This window comes from Aulonocara stuartgranti (genome assembly GCF_965226115.1).
Source record: "Aulonocara stuartgranti genome assembly, chromosome: 20".
In the NCBI taxonomy this organism is placed as follows: domain Eukaryota; kingdom Metazoa; phylum Chordata; class Actinopteri; order Cichliformes; family Cichlidae; genus Aulonocara; species Aulonocara stuartgranti.
The window spans coordinates 19,624,282-19,645,470 of record NC_138956.1 but is presented as its reverse complement, the minus strand read 5'-3'; the positions used below and the strand labels follow the sequence as shown (position 1 = coordinate 19,645,470).

Below are 21,189 nucleotides of genomic sequence, written 5' to 3'. Positions count from 1 at the left end.
GGCAGGGGTAGCATGGTACACACATTGAAAAAGTTTCTTCAGTTGTAATGAAATGGCTCGTGTAAAATTTGTATCTTCATTGCTTCAGTATTTGTCCAGCACATTAGCACAGACAACTGGGACCTCTCACACCTGACCTCACGTAATGAAACAAACTAATATGTCTGTGAAGGTTCTCAGTCATCCAGGTCATCGTAGTCAAAGGAGCTTGCAAAGAAAAGCGTCTGGACTTCTTTAAGTTACTTGAAGACGTTTCACCTCTCATCCGAGAAGCTTCTTCAGTTCTAAGGTCAAATGGTGGAGAGTCCCAGATATAAACCTAGTGGGAGTATCCCCCCACAGAGGGACAAAAGGACCCCCTGATGATCCTCTAATCACCTGAGACAAGGTGTGAAACTGGGTGTGGGTCCCAATCAGCCAGAGTTTCGGGTGAGTTCATTGTGAAACCTGGGTCAAAATCAAGACACAAGAAGTGGAATCCTTCACTGCGCACATTAACTCTGTGGATAAAAACATCAAGTTCACCAGGGAAGACACAAAGGACAACTGTTTGCCTTTCCTGGACTGCGCTGTGCACATTGAAGAGAACGGCAACCTCAACATCAAAGTTTACCGGAAGCCCACACACACGGACCAGTACCTCCTGTTCGACTCCCATCACCCTCTGGAACACAAACTTGGAGTAATTAGGACCCTACACCACCGGGCAGAACATGTTCCCTCTAAGCCTGAAGGAAAAAAGAAGGAACACACACATGTAAAGGAAGCATTCAAAACATGCGGCTATCCTAAATGGGCGTTCTTAAAGTCAGCAAAGAGGCACAGAAAAGAAGATCAGACACCAGCGAGGGAGGATAAGAAGGACAGACGCAACAACATTGTCATCCCCTATGTAGCCGGTGTATCAGAAAAACTCAGGAGAGTTTTCTCCAAGCACGACATCCCAGTGTATTTCAGACCCAGCAACACGCTCAGACAAAAACTGGTTCACCCGAAAGACAAAACGCCAAAACACAGACTTAACAATGTGGTGTATGCTGTACAGTGCAGCGAGGAATGCTCAGACCTCTACATTGGAGAGACCAAACAGCCACTTCACAAGCTCATGGCACAACACAGAAGAGCCACCTCCACAGGACAAGACTCAGCAGTCCATCTGCATCTTAAGGATAAAGGACACTCTTTCGAGGATGCCAATGTTCACATTTTGGACAGAGAGGACAGATGGTTTTGAAAGAGGAGTGAAAGAAGCCACCTATGTCCACTGTGAGCGACCATCTTTGAACAGAGGCGGTGGTTTACGACACCAACTCTCTGCCATCTATAATCCAGTTTTGAGATCCCTTCCCAGACGCCTTAACGCCCACTCACATCCTGGGCCATCTGATCTCAGGAATTCGCATGATAAGGTGGGGCCAGGTTTCACAATGAACTCACCCGAAACTCTGGCTGATTGGGACCCACACCCAGTTTCACACCTTGTCTCAGGTGATTAGAGGATCATCAGGGGGTCCTTTTGTCCCTCTGTGGGGGGATACTCCCACTAGGTTTATATCTGGGACTCTCCACCATTTGACCTTAGAACTGAAGAAGCTTCTCGGATGAGAGGTGAAACGTCTTCAAGCAACTTAAAGAAGTCCAGACGCTTTTCTTTGCAAGCTCCTTTGAAAACAAACTAATACATGTCTGTGGAGGTTCTCAGTCATCCGGGTCATCGTAGTCAAAGGAGCTTGCAAAGAAAACCGTCTGGACTTCTTTAAGTTGCTTGAAGACGTTTCACCTCTCATCCGAGAAGCTTCTTCAGTTCTAAGTTCCACTGTGAGCGACCATCTTTGAACAGAGGCGGTGGTTTACGACACCAACTGTCTGTCATCTATAATCCAGTTTTGAGTTCCCTCCCCAGACGCCTTAACGAACACTCACATCCCGGGCCATCTGACCTCAGCAATTCGCATGATAAAGTGGGGCCAGGTTTCACAATGAGCTCACCCGAAACCCTGGCTGATTGGGACCGACACCCATTTTCACACTTTGGTTCAGGCGATTAGAGGATCATCAGGGGGTCCTTTTGTCCCTCTTTGGGGGGATACTCCCACTAGGTTTAAATCTGGGACTCCCCACCATTTTACCTTAGAACTGAAGAAGCTTCTCGGATGAGAGGTGAAACGTCTTCAAGCAACTTAAAGAAGTCCAGACGCTTTTCTTTGCAAGCTCCTTTGAAAACTAATACATGGTTACTATATGTAGAGGATACGCAGTGAAACATTTGAGGATTTCCCTTCATTCTCTCTTCATTTGAACAAACGAGACCTTTCAGATGTTTCAGCAAACAGTAGACTGTTACATTTACAACTTACACCATTCAGAGTAGATGACTCTGGTTATGCCAAAGAACATATTTAGGGGAAGCTAACAATGACACTACTTGAATTTAAAATAATACCATTTCTGTCCTTGCTGTGTATCCTGCTCAATTCTGTCCTGGCTCTGAAGTCTAGTTCAGGTTCTGGCTCTTTCCTTCACTCATACTCAGACATTCTGATCTGTCTGGTGTTCTGACATTCTCTCTCTAACCTATCTTTCAGTCTGTCAGGCTGTCCTCTTGCTGATAAATCACTTCGGACCCTCATGGCTGCCCACACAGCAGAACTAAAGTATGTGTGCTTTCTCCCGTCTCTCACCTCCACAGCTACAGCTCTGTCCTTGCTCTCCTTTTTAAACTAATATAAAATACTAATATTTTTGATATAATACAATATATCAAAAATTGGAAACAAAAAAAATTGATTCTAAGTAATCTGGTGGAAAAAAATCATTTTTGCCAGCAATGTGCTAATAATTTAAATTTGCAAATTGAATAAGTGCACGTGTGTGCGTGTGCGTGCGTGTGTGTGTGTGTTTGTCTCAGGTGTCCAACTCCAGGTTGTGACGGATCAGGCCACATCACTGGAAACTATGCTTCACATCGCAGGTGAGAGTTTGCCTCCCCAATCACATATTCGTTACAGACTACATCAGTTACTCAGTGTGTTTATGTCACACTTTGGCAATAATAAAAAAAAGTCTGTGTGTAGACTTATTTTCTTGGTCCCTACTGCTTACACAGTCCACCAGTCTCACTAAGACAGAAGCTGACATTGAGTGACAAACATTAAGCTAACAGAATATAATGTTCACATAAACTCACTGTAAATGTACTGAGTCCTTGTAAACTGTTAAAATGCGCATTAAACAGAATCAGCTTCACCCATATTAGCTTACATGTTTCAAAATATTCAAATGATTTTTTACTTTTTGAGGTTATTCTTTTAAAGAATTTTATTTAGCCTGTGTTTAAGCAAAGCTTTGTCTTTTCTGTGTGGTCCACTTTCTTCCTCTGTGCCAGTTTGTCTGGATGCCCCCGAGCCAAGAAAAGTGGAGTCAAATCAACCCCTACCAAGGATGACAAAGAAGATTCTGAGCTGCTCAGGTTTGCAACAATAGCTCATTAGCACCATGTGTGTGTTAGATTATAATTTGGTTTACTTTGGCTCAAAAGAAATGTATTATAGATATTGTTTTTTTATTATTAATCCTTTATTTATCCAGGTAAAAAATCTCATTGAGATTAAAAATCTAATTTCCAAGATATTAAGTATCAGAAGATGAATTATGATGATTCAGATGAATGATGGAGTTTTAGTTCTTACACCACCTTCAGGGCTGTCACAGGACAGCACACTGACCCTGTGAAGAGGATAATATCTTACTTATTTTAAAACTATGCCTTTATTCTTTCCTGTAGAAAAATGGAAAGGATTTCAATGATTGGACAAATGGGATAAATGACACATTTGTCTACTTTAACCCATTCAGAGGCCATTGTCTAAATTCATGTACCAAATTTAAAATGTCTTGTGTTAGCCTAAGCCAAACTAGCCTGACAGTGTTTTCTGCCTGGCTACAGATGTCCTGTTCCTGGCTGTGATAGCCTGGGCCACATCAGTGGGAAGTACGCCACTCATCGCAGTGCTTATGGATGTCCACTAGCAGCACGCCGGCAGAAGGAAGGTCTTCTAAATGGCACACCCTTCTCTTGGAAGGCCTTCAAGACCGAGGGCCCATCTTGCCCAACACCAGGCTGTGACGGTTCTGGTCATGCTAACGGCAGCTTCTTGACACATCGCAGGTACCCTGAATATCAGTGCATCATTAATAGTGGTTTTAACCAAACTTCTGATTTATTTTGGTTTATGTACATATAAATATATATATATATATATATATATATATATATATATATATATATATATATATATATACACACACACACACACACACACACAGCAGATTTCTGTACTTGGACAGGCTGACAGATGAGCTGAAGCAGGAGTCTCTGTGGACCATGTTGTTTGCAGATAACATTTGATGTGATCTGTAGTGACCGTAGGAAGAAGGTGGAGGTATGCTCTGGAGAGAAGAGGAATGAAAGTCAAAAGATAGTCAGACGGTACAGTGGGGCAAAAAAGTATTTAGTCAGCCACCGATTGTGCAAGTTCCCCCACCTAAAATGATGACAGAGGTCAGTAATTTGCACCAGAGGTACACTTCAACTGTGAGAGACAGAATGTGAAAAAAAAAATCCATGAATCCACATGGTAGGATTTGTAAAGAATTTATTCGTAAATTAGGGTGGAAAATAAGTATTTGGTCACCTCAAACAAGGAAAATCTCTGGCTCTCACAGACCTGTAACGTCTTCTGTAAGAAGCTTTTCTGTCCCCCAATCGTTACCTGTATGAATGGCACCTGTTTGAACTCATCATCTGTATAAAAGACACCTGTCCACAGCCTCAAACAGTCAGACTCCAAACTCCGCCATGGCCAAGACCAAAGAGCTTTCGAAGGACACCAGGAAAAGTATTGTAGACCTGCACCAGACTGGGAAGAGTGAATCTACAATAGGCAAGCAGCTTGGTGTGAAAAAAATCAACTGTGGGAGCAATCATCAGAAAATGGAAGACATACAAGACCACTGATAATCTCCCTCGATCTGGGGCTCCACGCAAGATCTCATCCCGTGGGGTCAAAATGATCATGAGAACGGTGAGCAAAGATCCCAGAACCACACGGGGGGACCTGGTGAATGACCTGCAGAGAGCTGGGACCAAAGTAACAAAGGTCACCATCAGTAACACACTACAACGGCAGGGAATCAAATCCCGCAGTGCCAGACGTGTTCCGCTGCTGAAGCCGGTGCATGTCCAGGCCCGTCTGAAGTTTGCCAGAGAGCACATGGATGATACAGCAGAGGATTGGGAGAATGTCATGTGGTCAGATGAAACCAAAGTAGAACTTTTTGGTATAAACTCAACTCGTCGTGTTTGGAGGAAGAAGAATACTGAGTTGCATCCCAAGAACACCATACCTACTGTGAAGCATGGGGGTGGAAACATCATGCTATGGGGCTGTTTTTCTGCCAAGGGGACAGGACGACTGATCCGTGTTAAGGACAGAATGAATGGGGCCATGTATCGTGAGATTGTGAGCCAAAACCTCCTTCCATCAGTGAGAACTTTGAAGATGAAACGAGGCTGGGTCTTCCAACATGACAATGATCCAAAACACACCGCCCGGGCAACAAAGGAGTGGCTCCGTAAGAAGCATTTGAAAGTCCTGGAGTGGCCTAGCCAGTCTCCAGACCTCAACCCCATAGAAAATCTGTGGCGGGAGTTGAAAGTCCGTGTTGCTCGGCGACAGCCCCAAAACATCACTGCTCTCGAGAAGATCTGCATGGAGGAATGGGCCAAAATACCAGCTACTGTGTGTGCAAACCTGGTAAAGACCTATAGTAAACGTTTGACCTCTGTTATTGCCAACAAAGGTTATGTTACAAAGTATTGAGTTGTATTTTTGTTATTGACCAAATACTTATTTTCCACCCTGATTTACGAATAAATTCTTTACAAATCCTACCATGTGGATTCATGGATATTTTTTTTTTCACATTCTGTCTCTCACAGTTGAAGTGTACCTCTGGTGCAAATTACTGACCTCTGTCATCATTTTAGGTGGGGGAACTTGCACAATCGGTGGCTGACTAAATACTTTTTTGCCCCACTGTAGCTCATTGCAAGAACATCAATAAGCGGAGGCTACCATCAAAGCTGCGAGATCCCGAGACTACAGCACAATGGGAACAGTTAACCATATAAATATGATGAGCTAACTCAGGCAGAGAGCAGTGTAACTGTAGATGATGCATCTACTGGGCTGAGGATGAAGATTGTGGGCAGACTTAATGTAGCCACACAACCAAGAGCACAACTCTCCCGGCTCCCTGAGTCTCATCAGAGGAGATCCTCACAGAGAACAGAGCTCTGCTCACCATCTCTAATACCAGCATCACAGACACCAGTAAGCTCATATATGCCACTGCCACACTTGGATATAAGATTAAAAATGCATGTAGAAAAAAGAAGAAGGCTAGAAAGCAAACTCAGGGAAGACTAGAAGGATGTTAGTCGGCTAACAGAGGTGAAAAGGGCATCGTAAGAGACAGGTCCTGGACAAATAAGAAATACAACAAGATATCTATAAATAAAGTTCTTGAAACCATCAAAAAAGGCTCACAGCTTTGGCCACTAGGCTGAAGAGATGCATCACAGAAAAGGTGTACTCCCACTGCAAAGAAACAGTAGTAGAAGATCAGACCCACACAGAGCTGTGACTGAGCAGTACTGGAGGAATATGTATAAGAAAGGTGTCACACAATATCAATATCATGGACTAAGAGCAGACCAAAATAACCTCCCAGAACAAGAATCAGTCACCTTCACAAAGGCCGGCATCCAAAAACTCCAGAAAGAAGAGCTGGAGAGCACCAGGTCCTAACAATGCCTACTGGCTGAAGAAGCTAAAGACATTCATTCAATGATTGCCTGGTGGCACAACTAAATAGGCTGCTAAAAGCAGGTACTCATCTGGACTGACACAAGGCAGAGCAATAGCGATCATGAAGGAGCTCCACAAGGGTATAACACTGTTGAACTACTAGCCAACTGCCTGCTTTTTCACAACATGGTAGCTCCTCTCAAGTATCATAGCAACCAAGCTGATTAAGCACATGAATCATTACATGAGCACTGGGCATTGAAAACAACACCAGAGGATCAAATGACCAGCTTCTGTTAAACAGAGCAGTACACCAGGACCCTAAGACCAGGCAGACTAACCTGAGCACCACCTGCATTGACTACAAGAAAGCCTACGACTCCCTCCCACCACCCACAACTGATCTATAGGTTTCTTCCTGTAGAGGGGAGTTTTTCCTTTCCACTGTTTCCAAGTGCTTGTTCATCGTGGGCTTCTGATTGTTTGGGTTTTCTCTGCTTTACTCTACATTGTAAGGTAAAGACTACAATAATACAAAGAATCTTGAAGTAACGGTTGTTATGATTTAGCACTGTATGATTAAAATTTAATTCAATTGAAAATAACAAGATGTACTGTCCCCACTGCTCTTCTGGATGGCATTACCTTGGCCTCCAGTAACGCTATGAGGAACCTTGGAGTCATTTTTGACCAGGATATGTCCTTCAATGCACATATTAAACAAATGTGTAGGACTGCTTTATTTGTACTATATCTCTAAAATTGGAAATATCCTGTCTCAGAGTGATGCTGAAAAACTATTTCATGCATGTTTTACTTCCAGGCTGGACTACTGTAATTCATTATTATCAGGATGTCCTAAAAACTCCCTGAAAAGCCGTCAGTTAATCCAAAATGCTGCAGCAAGAATACTGACAGGGACTAGAAAGAGAGAGCAGATTTATCCTATATTGGCTCCTCTTCATTGGCTCCTCACATACAAGGTCTTAAATAATCAGGCCCCATCTTATCTTAATGACCTTGTAGTACCATATCACCCCATTTAGAGCACTTTGCTCTTGCACTGCAGGCTTACTTGTTGTTCCTAGAGTATTTAAAAGAAAAATCAGAGGCAGAACCTCCTGTCAGTTTTCAGGCCTCTCTTCTGTGGAACCGGCTTTCCATTTCGATTCAAGAGAGACACTATCTCCACTTTGAAGATTAGGCCAAAGCTCTTGCTCATAGATGATTGTTGGGGTTTTCTCTGTTGTATTATTGTAGGGGCTACCTTACAATATAAAGCACCTTGCCTCAAGGTGAGGCAATCAGAGGCAATAGGTCTTATGAAGTAATAAGTTCAAATTTGGAATTATAAAAAAATATTTTCAGAAAAGGTCAGGTGAAATGTATAATAGTAGTTGTTTACAGGGAGTTGTATTAAAAAAAAAAAAAAAACTGGAGCTCTGTCATGGTTTGGTGGTACATTTCAGCCAGTAGGGTTGGAGATCTGGTCTCTTCCAAGTTAGGTGTGCCTGGAACATTTCCAAAAGGAGGTGCCCAGGCTCTTTTTCACATGCAGAAGCAGCTTTCTTCTGAAATCTTTCTGGATGTCTGAGCTCCCTAACCTTCGTCTAAAGCCGAACCCAGCCATCCTACAGAGGAAACTCTTGCAAACAGCCATTACCCAGATTTCATAACCAACGGTAAGGGTTGTGATGTAGAGGGACTGGTAAATTGAATGCTTTGCCTTTCAGCTCAGCTCCCTCTTCACTATGGCAATCCAGTACAATGCTCACATTACAGCTGATGCCACACCAATCTGCCAGTCCAACCTGTACTCCGTTACTCATTACTCATGAATAAGACACTTGAACTCCCTTGATTAAGGAAGCCTCTCACCTTCGACCCAGAGAGACCATTCCACTCTTTTTCTGGCAAAGAACCATGGCCTCAGACTCTTGGGTGTGCTGACTCTCATCCCAGACATTTCATACTCTGTTGCAAACTGCACCAGTGCATGCTGAAGATTGCACTCTTCTCTTCCACACCCTTCTCAACCTGGAAATGCCTTGCAATCCTGTCGATAGAACGTTAGAGACAAGGGGTTGAATCCAACACCTGCTGAAAACATGCTTAGATTTGTTACATTTGTTTGTTAAATTTGACAGCCCCACAATGTCAGTGTCAATGTTGAGATGCGAGGGTGAATATCATCCAAACATGGTGCTCACACCCATGATTCTACAATTGCCAAAGCCACAGCCCTTTTGGTGCTCTGATACTGCTCTACTGCTTCAGAACACCCCTGGTCCCACTGCCGTGACAGGTACAGATGAGCTGGATGTCTCCGAATTGGTCCTGAACATGGCCCATTATGACTTTATTTACCCCACCCTCCCCTGGGATGCAAAAGAAATCCTTTCAGATGTGGGAGTTAAAGATTCGACAGACATGGGCCTCTATCAGTCACCCAGTTTATCATCACTACTTGTTTGGGTTTTCCAGGTATGTCCAGCGGTCTTGGGCACCATCTGACTCAGTTTACTTCGATGTGGTGAACATTTTACAACTCGGTTCACCTTTTCAGCTGAGTGAACAAGATATATGTATATATATATATATATATATATATATATATATAAACACCCAGCACGCCCCTGCGGGCGGTTTATCCTTCAAGCTCGGGTCCTCTACCAGAGGCCTGGGAGCTTGAGGGTCCTGCGCAGTATCTTAGCTGTTCCCAGGACTGCGCTCTTCTGGACAGAGATCTCCGATGTTGTTCCCGGGATCTGCTGGAGCCACTCGCCTAGCTTGGGAGTCACCGCACCTAGTGCTCCGATTACCACGGGGACCACCGTTACCTTCACCCTCCACATCCTCTCGAGCTCTTCTTTGAGCCCTTGGTATTTCTCCAGCTTCTCATGTTCCTTCTTCCTGATGTTGCTGTCATTCGGAACCGCTACATCGATCACTACGGCCGTCTTCTTCTGTTTGTCTACCACCACTATGTCCGGTTGGTTAGCCACCACCATTTTGTCCGTCTGTATCTGGAAGTCCCACAGGATCTTAGCTCGGTCATTCTCCACCACCCTTGGGGGCATCTCCCATTTTGACCTCGGGACTTCCAGGTTATACTCGGCACAGATGTTCCTGTACACTATGCCAGCCACTTGGTTATGGCGTTCCATGTATGCCTTGCCTGCTAGCATCTTGCACCCTGCTGTTATGTGCTGGATTGTCTCTGGGGCATCTTTACACAGCCTGCACCTGGGGTCTTGCCTGGTGTGATAGACCCCAGCCTCTATGGATCTTGTGCTCAGAGCTTGTTCCTGTGCTGCCATGATTAGTGCCTCTGTGCTGTCTTTCAGTCCAGCTTTGTCCAGCCACTGGTAGGATTTCTGGATATCAGCCACCTCCTCTATCTGCCGGTGGTACATACCGTGCAGGGGCCTGTCCTTCCATGATGGTTCCTCGTCTCCCTCCTCTTTCTTGGGTTTCTGCTGCCTGAGGTATTCACTGAGCACTCGATCAGTTGGGGCCATCTTCCCAATGTATTCTTGGATGTTCGTTGTCTCATCCTGGACTGTGGTGCTGACACTCACCAGTCCCCGGCCCCCTTCCTTCCGCTTAGCGTACAGCCTCAGGGTGCTGGACTTGGGGTGAAACCCTCCATGCATGGTAAGGAGCTTTCTTGTCTTTATGTCAGTGGCTTCTATCTCCTCCTTTGGCCAGCCTATTACCCCAGCAGGGTACCTGATCACGGGCAGGGCGTACGTGTTGATGGCCCGGATCTTGTTCTTACCATTCAGCTGACTCCTCAGGACTTGCCTGACCCTCTGCAGGTACTTGGTGGTTGCAGCTTTTCTAGCGGCCTCTTCATGGTTCCCATTCGCCTGCGGGATCCCCAGGTTCTTGTAACTGTCCTCTATGTCTGCAATGTTGCCTTCTTGGTAGTTCAATCCCCTCAGTTCTGACTACCTTCCCTCTCTTTGTTACCATCCGACTACACTTCTCCAGTCCGAACGACATTCCAATGTCATTGCTGTATAGCCTGGTATATATATATACACTCAACAAAAATATAAACGCAACACCTTTGTTACTGCTCCCATTCCCCATGGGATGGACGTAGAGACCTAAAATTCATTCCAGATACACAATATAACCATCCCTCCCAAACAGTGGTCACAAATCAGTCCAAATGTGTGGTAGTGGGCACATCTGCTATATTGAGATAATCCATCCCACCTCACAGGTGTGCCACATCAGGATGCTGATCTGACATCATGAGTAGTGCACAGGTGTACCTCAGACTGCCCACAACAAAAGGCCACCCTGGAATGTGCAGTTTTTTGCGCTATTGGGGGTCTGGGGACCCAGAACCGGTCAGTATCTGGTGTGACCACCATTTGCCTCATGCAGTGCAACACATCGTCGCATGGAGTCTATCAGATTGTCAATTGTGGCCTGTGGAATGTTGGTCCACTCCACTTCAATGGCTGTGCGAGGTTGTTGGATATTCGTGGGAACTGGTACACGCTGTCGTATACGCCGGTCAAGCACATCCCGAACATGCTCAATGGGTGACATGTCCGGTGAGTATGCTGGCCATGCAAGAACTGGGACATTCTCAGCTGCCATCTGCCCTGAACAATGTGAACCATGATTCATCCGTGAAGCGCACACCTCTCCAACGTGCCAGACGCCATCGAATGTGAGCATTTGCCCACACAAGTCTGTTACGGCGACGAGCTGGAGTCAGGTCAAGACTCCGATGAGGACGACGGACATGCAGTTGAGCGTTCCTGAGACGGTTTCTGACAGTTTGTGCAGAAATTGTTTGGTTGTGCAAACCAATTGTTCCAGCAGCTGTCTGGGTGGCTGGTCTCAGACGATCTTGGAGGTGAACCTGCTGGATGTGGAGGTCCTGGGCTGGTGTGGTTACACGAGGTCTGCGGTTGTGAGGCCGGTTGGATGTGCTGCCATATTCTCTGAAACGCCTGTGGAGACGGCTTATGGTTGAGAAATGAACATTCAATGCACGGGCGACAGATCTGGTTGACATTCCTGCTGTCAGCATGCCAATTGCACGCTCCCTCATTGCTTGTGGCATCTGTGGCATTTTGCTGTGAGACAAAACTGCACATTCCAGGGTGGCCTTTTGTTGTGGGCAGTCTGAGGTACACCTGTGCACTACTCATGATGTCAGATCAGCATCCTGATGTGGCACACCTGTGAGGTGGGATGGATTATCTCAATATAGCAGATGTGCCCACTACCACACATTTGGACTGATTTGTGACCACTGTTTGGGAGGGATGGTTATATTGTGTATCTGGAATGAATTTTAGGTCTCTACGTCCATCCCATGGGGAATGGGAGCAGTAACAAAGGTGTTGCGTTTATATTTTTGTTGAGTGTATATACCAGGCTATATATATATATATATATATATATATATATATATATATATATATTTATATATATATTTAGGCTCAGTTATTGTATTTTTATTTTTTGAAGATGCAACATCTTTTTGGCGACGAGGACGTTTAGGGGGAAGGAGTTTGGGCGATCGGACTGAAAGAAAAGAGAAGAAAATAAAGTGATGGAGTCGGCTACAGGTTTGGCTAGCTTTTCAAAGAATGCAAAAGTTTTCGGCTGGAAATAGAAGGCAGTGACCTCGAAGCGGAAATGGCTACAATTGGTACGCTAGTAGCGTTCGATCCAAAGAATCAGACTTGGGATGAGTACACGGAAATACTCGAGCAGTTTTTCGCAGCTAACGGGATCGACGATGCAGAGAAACAAAGAGCGATATTAATAAGTGTCGTCGGAGCAGCGACGTACAGCTTGATGCGAAACCTTCTCAGCCCGGCCAAGCCCAAAGACAAAACCTTCCAAGAGCTGGTGCTTCTGATGAAAAATCACTTCGATCCGAAGCCCAGTGAAATTGTGCAAGCCGAATGAAACCGTCATGGAATATGTAGTGGAGCTGCGTCGCCTGGCACAGGATTGTAACTATGGCAACACGTTACAACAGATGTTGAGAGATAGGATCGTCTGCGGAATTAAGGATGACCGAATTCAGAGACGTCTCTTGTCAGAAATAGATCTCACTTTTGACAAGGCTCTGTCAATTGCAGTAGCCATGGAGACTGCAAATAAAAATGCACAGGATCTGCAGACCTCAGGGGCGTCAGCAAAAATGTTTCAGTCTCGCTAGAGGACAACAGGAGAGTCGTACCTTTAAAGCAGAAAATAAAGAGTGTTATCGTTGCAAAGGAACCAAGGACACAGCAGCAGACTGTAAGTACAAACAAGAAAAATGTCATGCTTGTGGTAAAATGGGACACATAGCTAGAGCTTGTAAAAGCAAGACTAAACTGAACCAGAAAAAGTATGGATCGACATATGTAAAGAAAGAAAAAAAGCAGAGTTCACACTACAGTACTCACAATGTGGGCGAGAAAGCAGATAACAACAAAACTGATAGCTCTGAAGATGACTCTTTTATGTTGAACTGTGTCAAGTGCAGTCAAGGGCACAAAAGAAAACTGTTCAAGTTAGGGCGTGGCAGTGCGGTACACTTAAGAAGAGTAGACCCCTACACTGTGGATATGCAAATTGATGGAAAAAAGGTGAACTTTGAAATAGACACTGGATGTTGCCTAACAGTCATGAACGAAGCAACATTCAGAGAAACAGGGAAAGACAGCAAGCCCCCCAGCCTGCAGCCCATCAAAATCAAGCTCGAAACTTATACAGGGGATCCTGTTAAGGTGATTGGTGCAACACGAGTCAGCGTCAAATACAAGCAGCAGAAAAAACATCTGCCCCTGGTGGTGGTCGAAGGCGACGGCCCCAGCTTGCTAGGTCGAGCTTGGCTCGAGGAAATTAAATTGGACTGGGGTGAAATGAAAAACAGTCCTAACAACAGAAAGCTGCACCAAGTCAAAACAACAGAGAAAACACTTCAGCAAGTGTTAAGTAAACATGAAAATGTGTTCAAAGAGGAGTTGGGCACCCTGAAAGGAATGAAAGCTGCTATTCATGTGAAAAGTGATGCCACCCCACGCTTCTTCCGTCCGCGTTCTGTCCCCTTTGCTATGCGAGCAAAAGTCGACGAGGAAATAGACCGACTGTTGAAAGAAGGCATCATCTCGCCAGTGAAATATGCTGAATGGGCGGCACCAGTAGTGCCACTCCTGAAGCCCACAGGGACAATAAGACTGTGTGGGGATTACAAGCTTACTGTAAATACCGTGGCTTCACTGGAGCAGTACCCCATACCCAGAATGGAGGACTTGTTTGCCACACTGTCCGGGGGTAAGCAGTTCTCAAAATTAGACATGAGCCACGCTTACCAGCAAATCCTCTTGGATGACGAATCGAAAAAGTACGTGACAGTAAACACATCTCGGGGGCTGTTCACGTATAACAGATTGCCTTTTGGAGTGGCCTCTGCTCCAGCAATATTCCAGAGGACCATGGAAAGTCTTTTGAAGGGGATACCTCATGTAGCAGTGTATTTAGATGACATCTTAGTGACTGGAGTGGATGAAGTAAGCCATCTACAGAACCTGGATGAGGTGTTGACCCGGTTGGAGGAAGCTGGGTTGAGGTTAAAGAGGTGCAAGTGTGCCTTCATGCAAGAGAAAGTGGAGTACTTGGGGCACATAGTGGACGCCCAGGGGCTCCACCCAGTGGAAAAGAAAGTTAAAGCAATCATGGACGCACCTACCCCCACAAATGTCACTGAACTGAAAGCATACTTAGGTTTGCTAAATTACTACAACAAATTCCTTCCAAACCTGGCAACCCGGTTGGCACCCTTACATGAACTTTTGAGACACGAGGTACAGTGGACATGGCAAAAGAGACAAGAGGAAGCATTCCAGAAATCTAAGAACCTGTTGAACTCAGCAGAGGTGTTAGTTCATTATTCTGCTGACCGTGAGTTGGTTCTCTCATGTGATGCATCCCCATATGGCGTAGGCGCCGTATTGTCACATAAGATGGAGGATGGAAGCGAGAGACCTTTGGGGTTCATGTCACACACACTCTCTCCTGCTGAGAAAAAGTATTCTCAGCTTGACAAAGAAGGTCTAGCTGTGATATTTGGCATCAAGAAATTTCACAAATACTTGTATGGCCGAGTTTTCACGATTTACACAGATCATAAACCCTTAATCTCACTGTTCAATGAAAAGAAGCCTATACCTCAGATGGGCTCACCAAGAGTACAAAGATGGGCCGTGACATTGAGTGCTTACGAGTACAACATCAGGTACAAGCCAGGAAAACATCATGAAAACGCGGATGCGCTCAGCCGGTTGCCGGTACCAGACTCAGCACCTGAGCGAGAGATGGCTGAGCAGGTTTTGATGATGGATGTACTGGATGACACATTAGTGGACACTGCACAGATCAAACGATGGACAGCTAAGGATGTCTTGTTGTCGCAAGTCCACGAGTACACCTTAAAAGGCTGGCCAACTGAGACCGACACCTGTTTAAAGCCGTATCGACAGAGAAAGCTGGAACTGAGTGTGAGGGATGGTTGCGTGCTCTGGGGAGCCCGAGTAATTATTCCCACCAAAGGCCGAGACAAAATATTGAAACTCCTGCACCAGACTCATACAGGCATGTCGAAGATGAAAGGCTTGGCAAGGTCGTATGTATGGTGGCCAGGGATGGATGAGAACATTGAAAGAGAAGTGCAGGCATGTGAGGAGTGTCAGAAACACTCCAAGTCACCACCTACTGCACCATTACACCCTTGGGAGTGGCCGGAGTCACCATGGTCCAGAATCCATGTGGACTATGCAGGGCCTTTCCTCGGGGAGATGTTTCTAATCATTGTGGATGCTCATTCCAAGTGGATGGACATTTACCCTGTGAAATCCTCTACATCACAGGTAACTATAGAGAAACTGCGCCAGAGTTTCAGTGTGTTTGGACTACCTAAAATGTTAGTTTCAGACAACGGAACATGTTTCACAAGTGCTGAATTTGAGTCATTCATGAAGCAGAATGGAATTGACCATGTAAGATCAGCACCTTTCCACCCTTCTTCAAATGGGCTGGCTGAGAGGGCGGTCCAGACCTTTAAGGAGGGGATGAAGAAAGTCAAAGGTGATACCTTGCAAACCAGACTGTCCCGATTTCTGTTCAGTTATCGCATCACACCGCATGCCACTACTGGTTTATCACCTGCAGAGTTGATGATGTCACGGAGACTCAGATCAGTTTTGGACTTGCTCATGCCTGATGTGAAAACAAAAGTGCAGCACAAACAATCGAAACAGAAAGAAAATCATGACACCAAGAAAAGACTGAGAAGTTTCACACCAGGAGACAAGGTCTTCATCAGAAACTACTCCTATGGCCCGAAGTGGATTCCCGCAGTCATCGTGAGAGCATCGGGTCCAGTGTCTTACATTGTTACCATTGGATCAGGTCAAACTGTGAAGCGGCATGTGGATCAGGTGAGAGCAAGAGTGGCTGACACTGTTCCCAGTACACCAGACAGGGAGGTGGAGCCATTGCTTGACAAAGAATCAGTGCCTGAGTGCTGCTTGCCATCAGAGTTGGACACATCGCCACAACCTCCGGCAATGGAGTTGCCTTATGCTCCGGAGACTCCAGCTCCCGGAGACTCCTCAGGGACACCCGTGTTGCGACCTTCCCAGAGAGAGAGACGTCCACCAGAGACTTTAAAGGACTTTGTTAGGTAGTGTGAGATCTTCCAGAAATAGAGCAACAATGCGCTCTGATCTCACAGGAAGGACGTACCTTCCTAGTTAGAAAAAAAAAAAAAAAAAGAGAAACATGGAAACCTATGTACAGTTGTATGGTTGTATGGTTACCTTAATTACATGTTGATTGTTTGTTAAGCATTCTTTAGATAAACAGTTATTTTGTAAGTCAAGGGAGTTGTTGACTTAAGGGGGGAGGAGATGTGGTATCGCAAGAAATAAGTGGTTATATAAATATATGAGTATACATAATAGTTATTATTCATAGATACCTACATCCTAAGTTCCTGTTAATCTTCTGAAAGAAACAGAATGAATGTGTTGTTACAATGGTAATGCCAGGAGAGGCAGTATTAGTTCTGTGTTACATTAATGTGTAAGGAAGTGGAAGAAGAGTGTGTCCTGTAGGAGGCAGTAGAAAATGGATGCTCATGTTCTGTACATGCCCTGAAAGTAAGGTTCAGTAAACCAGTGCAACGATAAGGCTCAGTTATTGTATTTTTATTTTTTGAAGATGCAACAATATATATATATATATATATATATATATATATATATACATATATATATATATATATATATATATATATATATATATATACATATATATATATATATATATATATACATATATATATATATATATATGTGTGTGTGTATATGTATATGTATATATATATATAATATTTTGATTTGATATATGGCCTCATATCAGATAATCTAATAACAATGTCCATCATTAACCTAAGGTGCTCTGGTAAGTTCAATGTTATGCTTGAACATGGCATTTGTTTTCACCAACCCATGCCTAGCACAGATTTCCAATAACAAAACACCACTGGATTAGATCAAGCAAGCTGTTTCTCTCAATCATCCCTCACCAGGTAACTCCAACGAGACTTCATTGTGGGCACTGAAGTCTCTATAGAGAAACATTGCACCCAACCACAGTGCTTGCATCCATGGGTGGTGGATCCACAGGGCGGCAAAACTGTTATTTTTGTGTGCTGTGCCCGCACAGGCCCCATGGACCCCAGGGCTGGATCCAATGGTGGGCCACAATTTAAGGTTAACCAGCCCCAAGAACTCAGTTCCATGAGGGTTTTTTGAATTGTTCTTTGACAAATAATGAAGGTGGCCATGCAAAATATTTACAATAAAGCTCATTTGAAATGTACAAATTCTATTTTTGCTGTATTTTCATGTATGTTTGTACATTTAAATAAAAACCTATTTTCCATTTTTCTGGCAAAATCTGAAAAAATGAGGGGTTGCTCAAGACGTGTGTGTGTGTGTGTGTGTGTGTGTGTGTGTGTGTGTCCCTTCTTATCCATGTGTCCACTATTTCAGCCTTGTGTGAGAATGTAAGAGCTCTTGATCCTCATCAGCTGCTTCTCTCAGTCTGTCAGGTTGTCCCAGAGCATCAGCCAACAAGAAAAGAGCCAAGTTCCCTGGAGATGAGTATATCACTGCAAAGTTCAGAGCCAGTGATGGTAAGAAACCGTGATGTTTCCTCTCTGCTCAAAATTATGCCTGTGTTACATTTGTTTTTGCTCCTATACTTCCCAATGAGAGTTACATTTTATTTATATAGCACTAAAGCAAAACAACAGTTGCCCCAAGGTACTTTATATTGTAAAACTACTACTATAACAGAGAGAAAACCCCAACAATCAGATTACAATCAGATAGTTTAAATGCTGAGTGTAATCCAAATAACAGGCTACCAAAGCAGGACTATTAGGTGTCTTCACATTCATTTTGCTAATAGTGAATTTCTGATCTTGCTCAGTGCTGGACAATGATGAAGATATCAAGCAGCTCAATAAGGAAATCAACGAGCTGAATGAGTCCAACTCAGAGATGGAGGCCGACATGATAAACCTGCACACTCAGGTGAGTGCAGCTTTTCAGTCACTGCACAGCCAGCAGGACCCCATGTTCTATTCCAGATATTGCCATGTGACATTACACCCAGATATGGTGTATTGGTCAGTCTTCCTACGCAGCTACCAACACTGGTAAAACATTCAACTCCATAACAACCAAGGAAACATCATAATTTATACAGTCCAAGTTCTTAAAAAGTTGAGCCACCGTGTAAAGCATTAAAAAAAATGTGAATCTCTGCAAATTTTACAGACCCGAACACAGAAAGCATATCAGATGTTTAAGCTGAGACATTTTACTATGTAAAGGCTGGAAAAGCAATTATTACTAAAAAAAAAAAAAAAGAAAGAAAAGAACAGCTGCAGGAACATTTTGCACTTAATTTGAATAGTTGGCCACAGGTTGGTAACATGACTGTGTGTAATCAGAGCATCTTAGAGACAGAGTGTTACCTTGTGCAAAAATCTGTTTTCAATTATGAAACAATTCCAGAATAATGTTCCTCTGTGTAAAATTGCAAATCTTTCAATATGTCATCTATATGTGAAAGACTCTTACCCACACAGCATTCTGTAACTGTTTGGTTAGTTTTTATTTAACGTTTCTGGCACACACAATGCTTTCCGTTCGCCCAGGTGTTACCACAGTACTGTGTCCGGAGCTCTGAACAAGCCGAACAGAAGTGTGATGAATTGGTACAAACTGTACGGAGTGGAGAATACTGTCTTTTCCTTGGATTCTGCAGACAAGGGAATCTGCCAGTACCTCTTGGTTAAATCCAGTGTCATGAAAAATAACACTGGCCTGCCTAAGCAGTCCAGGAGCTCGTCGACCCAGGACATGGGGTAGGCATCAAGCCATGACACTTTGTTCCCCTTGCAGTAATAGACACAGAACCGTATAGACCCATCTTTCTTCACAACCAGAACTATGGGCCTACAACAAGCACTGTGCAACTGTTCTGTCACTCCCATTTTCAGCATTTCAGCCGATTCTTTCTGAACAATTTGTCGCTTATGTTCAGGCAACCTGTAGGGCTGTAAATGCACCATCACGCCAGACTGTGTTTCAAAATGGTGCTCTATGAGAGTCATACAGCTAGGCAGCAGGGAGAACAATCTGCAAAACACTGTTGCAATGCTGCAACATCCATTTTCTGGGACTATGTGAGATGGTTATCACAATGGAGGGAGGCGGGAATGGTGGAATTTGGTACCTCCAGCTCCAACTCATCTCTCTCTTTTACCAGGCTCACCAGAGAATCAGTTTCAGCCTCTCTTCACGCTTTAAGGAGGTTGAGGTGACAAGTTTGAGTGGCACCTCCCCTGTTCGACCGTATCACTTTATAGTCAACGTCCCCCACTCGCCGTGTGACCATGAAGGGTCCTTGCCCATTGGCAAGTAATTTCAAGCGAGAAGAAGGAAGCAAAACAAGCACTTTATCTCCAGGTGAAAATTTGCCAAAGTCTAGCCTGTCTGTTGTACTGGCACTGCTGCCGCTCCTGGGCCTGGTGCAAATTCTCTCAAAATGATCACACCAAAGTATGCAGCTTTGCTCACAAGTCCAGGACATACTGAATGTCGTTTTTATAATAATAATAATAATAATAATAATAATAATAATGGATTGGATTTTTAGCGGGACTCAGACCTTCCTCCCAGTTTTATTTGATTCGGTTGAGCAGCCCTGTAGCTTCCTGCAGAACAGTAACTCGAAGGGAGAAAATTCCATGGAGGCCTACAATCAACAGAGGGTCTAACCAGCGATCCCAACTATGTTCATTCTCATGAATGAACTTACAAATCATGGATTTTACAGACTGAAATGACCTGAAAAAGCAGCACCTGCACCACTCTCTTTGCAGTGCGCAGTGGCACTACTTCTGGGTATCACGTTGCATAAACCACTAGAACTAAGACAAAGTGATAACTGCATCCAGTGAAATGGCCAGATCCATGCCAACAGGCTCAAACGGGACCTCCATTTATGGCAGTGGACGCAAAGACACTCTTCTGTGCGAGTGTCACAACTCACTCAATAAAGACTTGACTCCTTACGAGGATGCTGTATGTCCCTCAGGGACCGGGGAGGGTGCCGGAGCCCCAGTGATGCGGAACACCTGTCCCACCTCAATCAGCAGACACTCCCACTTCAGGTGTCCTGGCTGCACTCACTCCCAGCACTCCTGCCCTGGCGCCCGTGCCATGGCTCAGAAACAGTGCCATTCACTTCAGGATTCTCGGGGACAGAAAAAAAAAATTTTTTCCCCAGTACTCAGTGCCAGCTATGACGCCGTTTAAAATGCAGAAGGTTGCAGGGCCCTCCCATGGCTCGCTCATCCAATTATTTTCAACTCCTGTCACAAAGTCAAAGAAGAAGTGCAGACCACCCTAATTCATCACCTTGCTGCCAAGTGATTTCTTATGTTTATCTGTTCTGTGCCAATCCTTGTCACAGTTTTTACTTGTATACTAATCCCACTATGCATTTTGATGTCTTTATAGCATAATCAAGCAAACAAGTGACAGAATGCTTTGGAGATCTTAACTTTTATCAAAATACAGTTTTGCTAATGTCCACTACACTGCCAACCTTAAAATCTTGACAAGGCTTTGTTTGTTTGTTTTTAATGAATCCATGCAGAATTCACTTATATGACCGTTGGGAAAACAATGGAATGTCTTGC

At 44.3% G+C, this 21,189-nt stretch overlaps 1 protein-coding gene across 7 annotated transcripts in view; it reads left to right on the top strand.

The window, feature by feature from the left end:
* myt1a (myelin transcription factor 1a) overlaps nt 1-21,189 on the top strand; it is a 65,047-nt gene that overhangs the window by 39,036 nt on the left and 4,822 nt on the right. For 5 of the 7 annotated variants that reach the window (XM_082517605.1, XM_082517606.1, XM_082517603.1 and 2 more), the window contains exons 15-20: nt 2,586-2,654; nt 2,909-2,971; nt 3,386-3,469; nt 3,947-4,168; nt 18,014-18,105; nt 18,405-18,508. In XM_082517605.1, the coding sequence (XP_082373731.1) occupies nt 2,586-2,654; nt 2,909-2,971; nt 3,386-3,469; nt 3,947-4,168; nt 18,014-18,105; nt 18,405-18,508 (634 nt within the window). The remainder of the gene's footprint in view (nt 1-2,585; nt 2,655-2,908; nt 2,972-3,385; nt 3,470-3,946; nt 4,169-18,013; nt 18,106-18,404; nt 18,509-21,189) is intronic. The other 2 variants (XM_082517608.1, XM_082517607.1) reach the window with 1 other exon arrangement.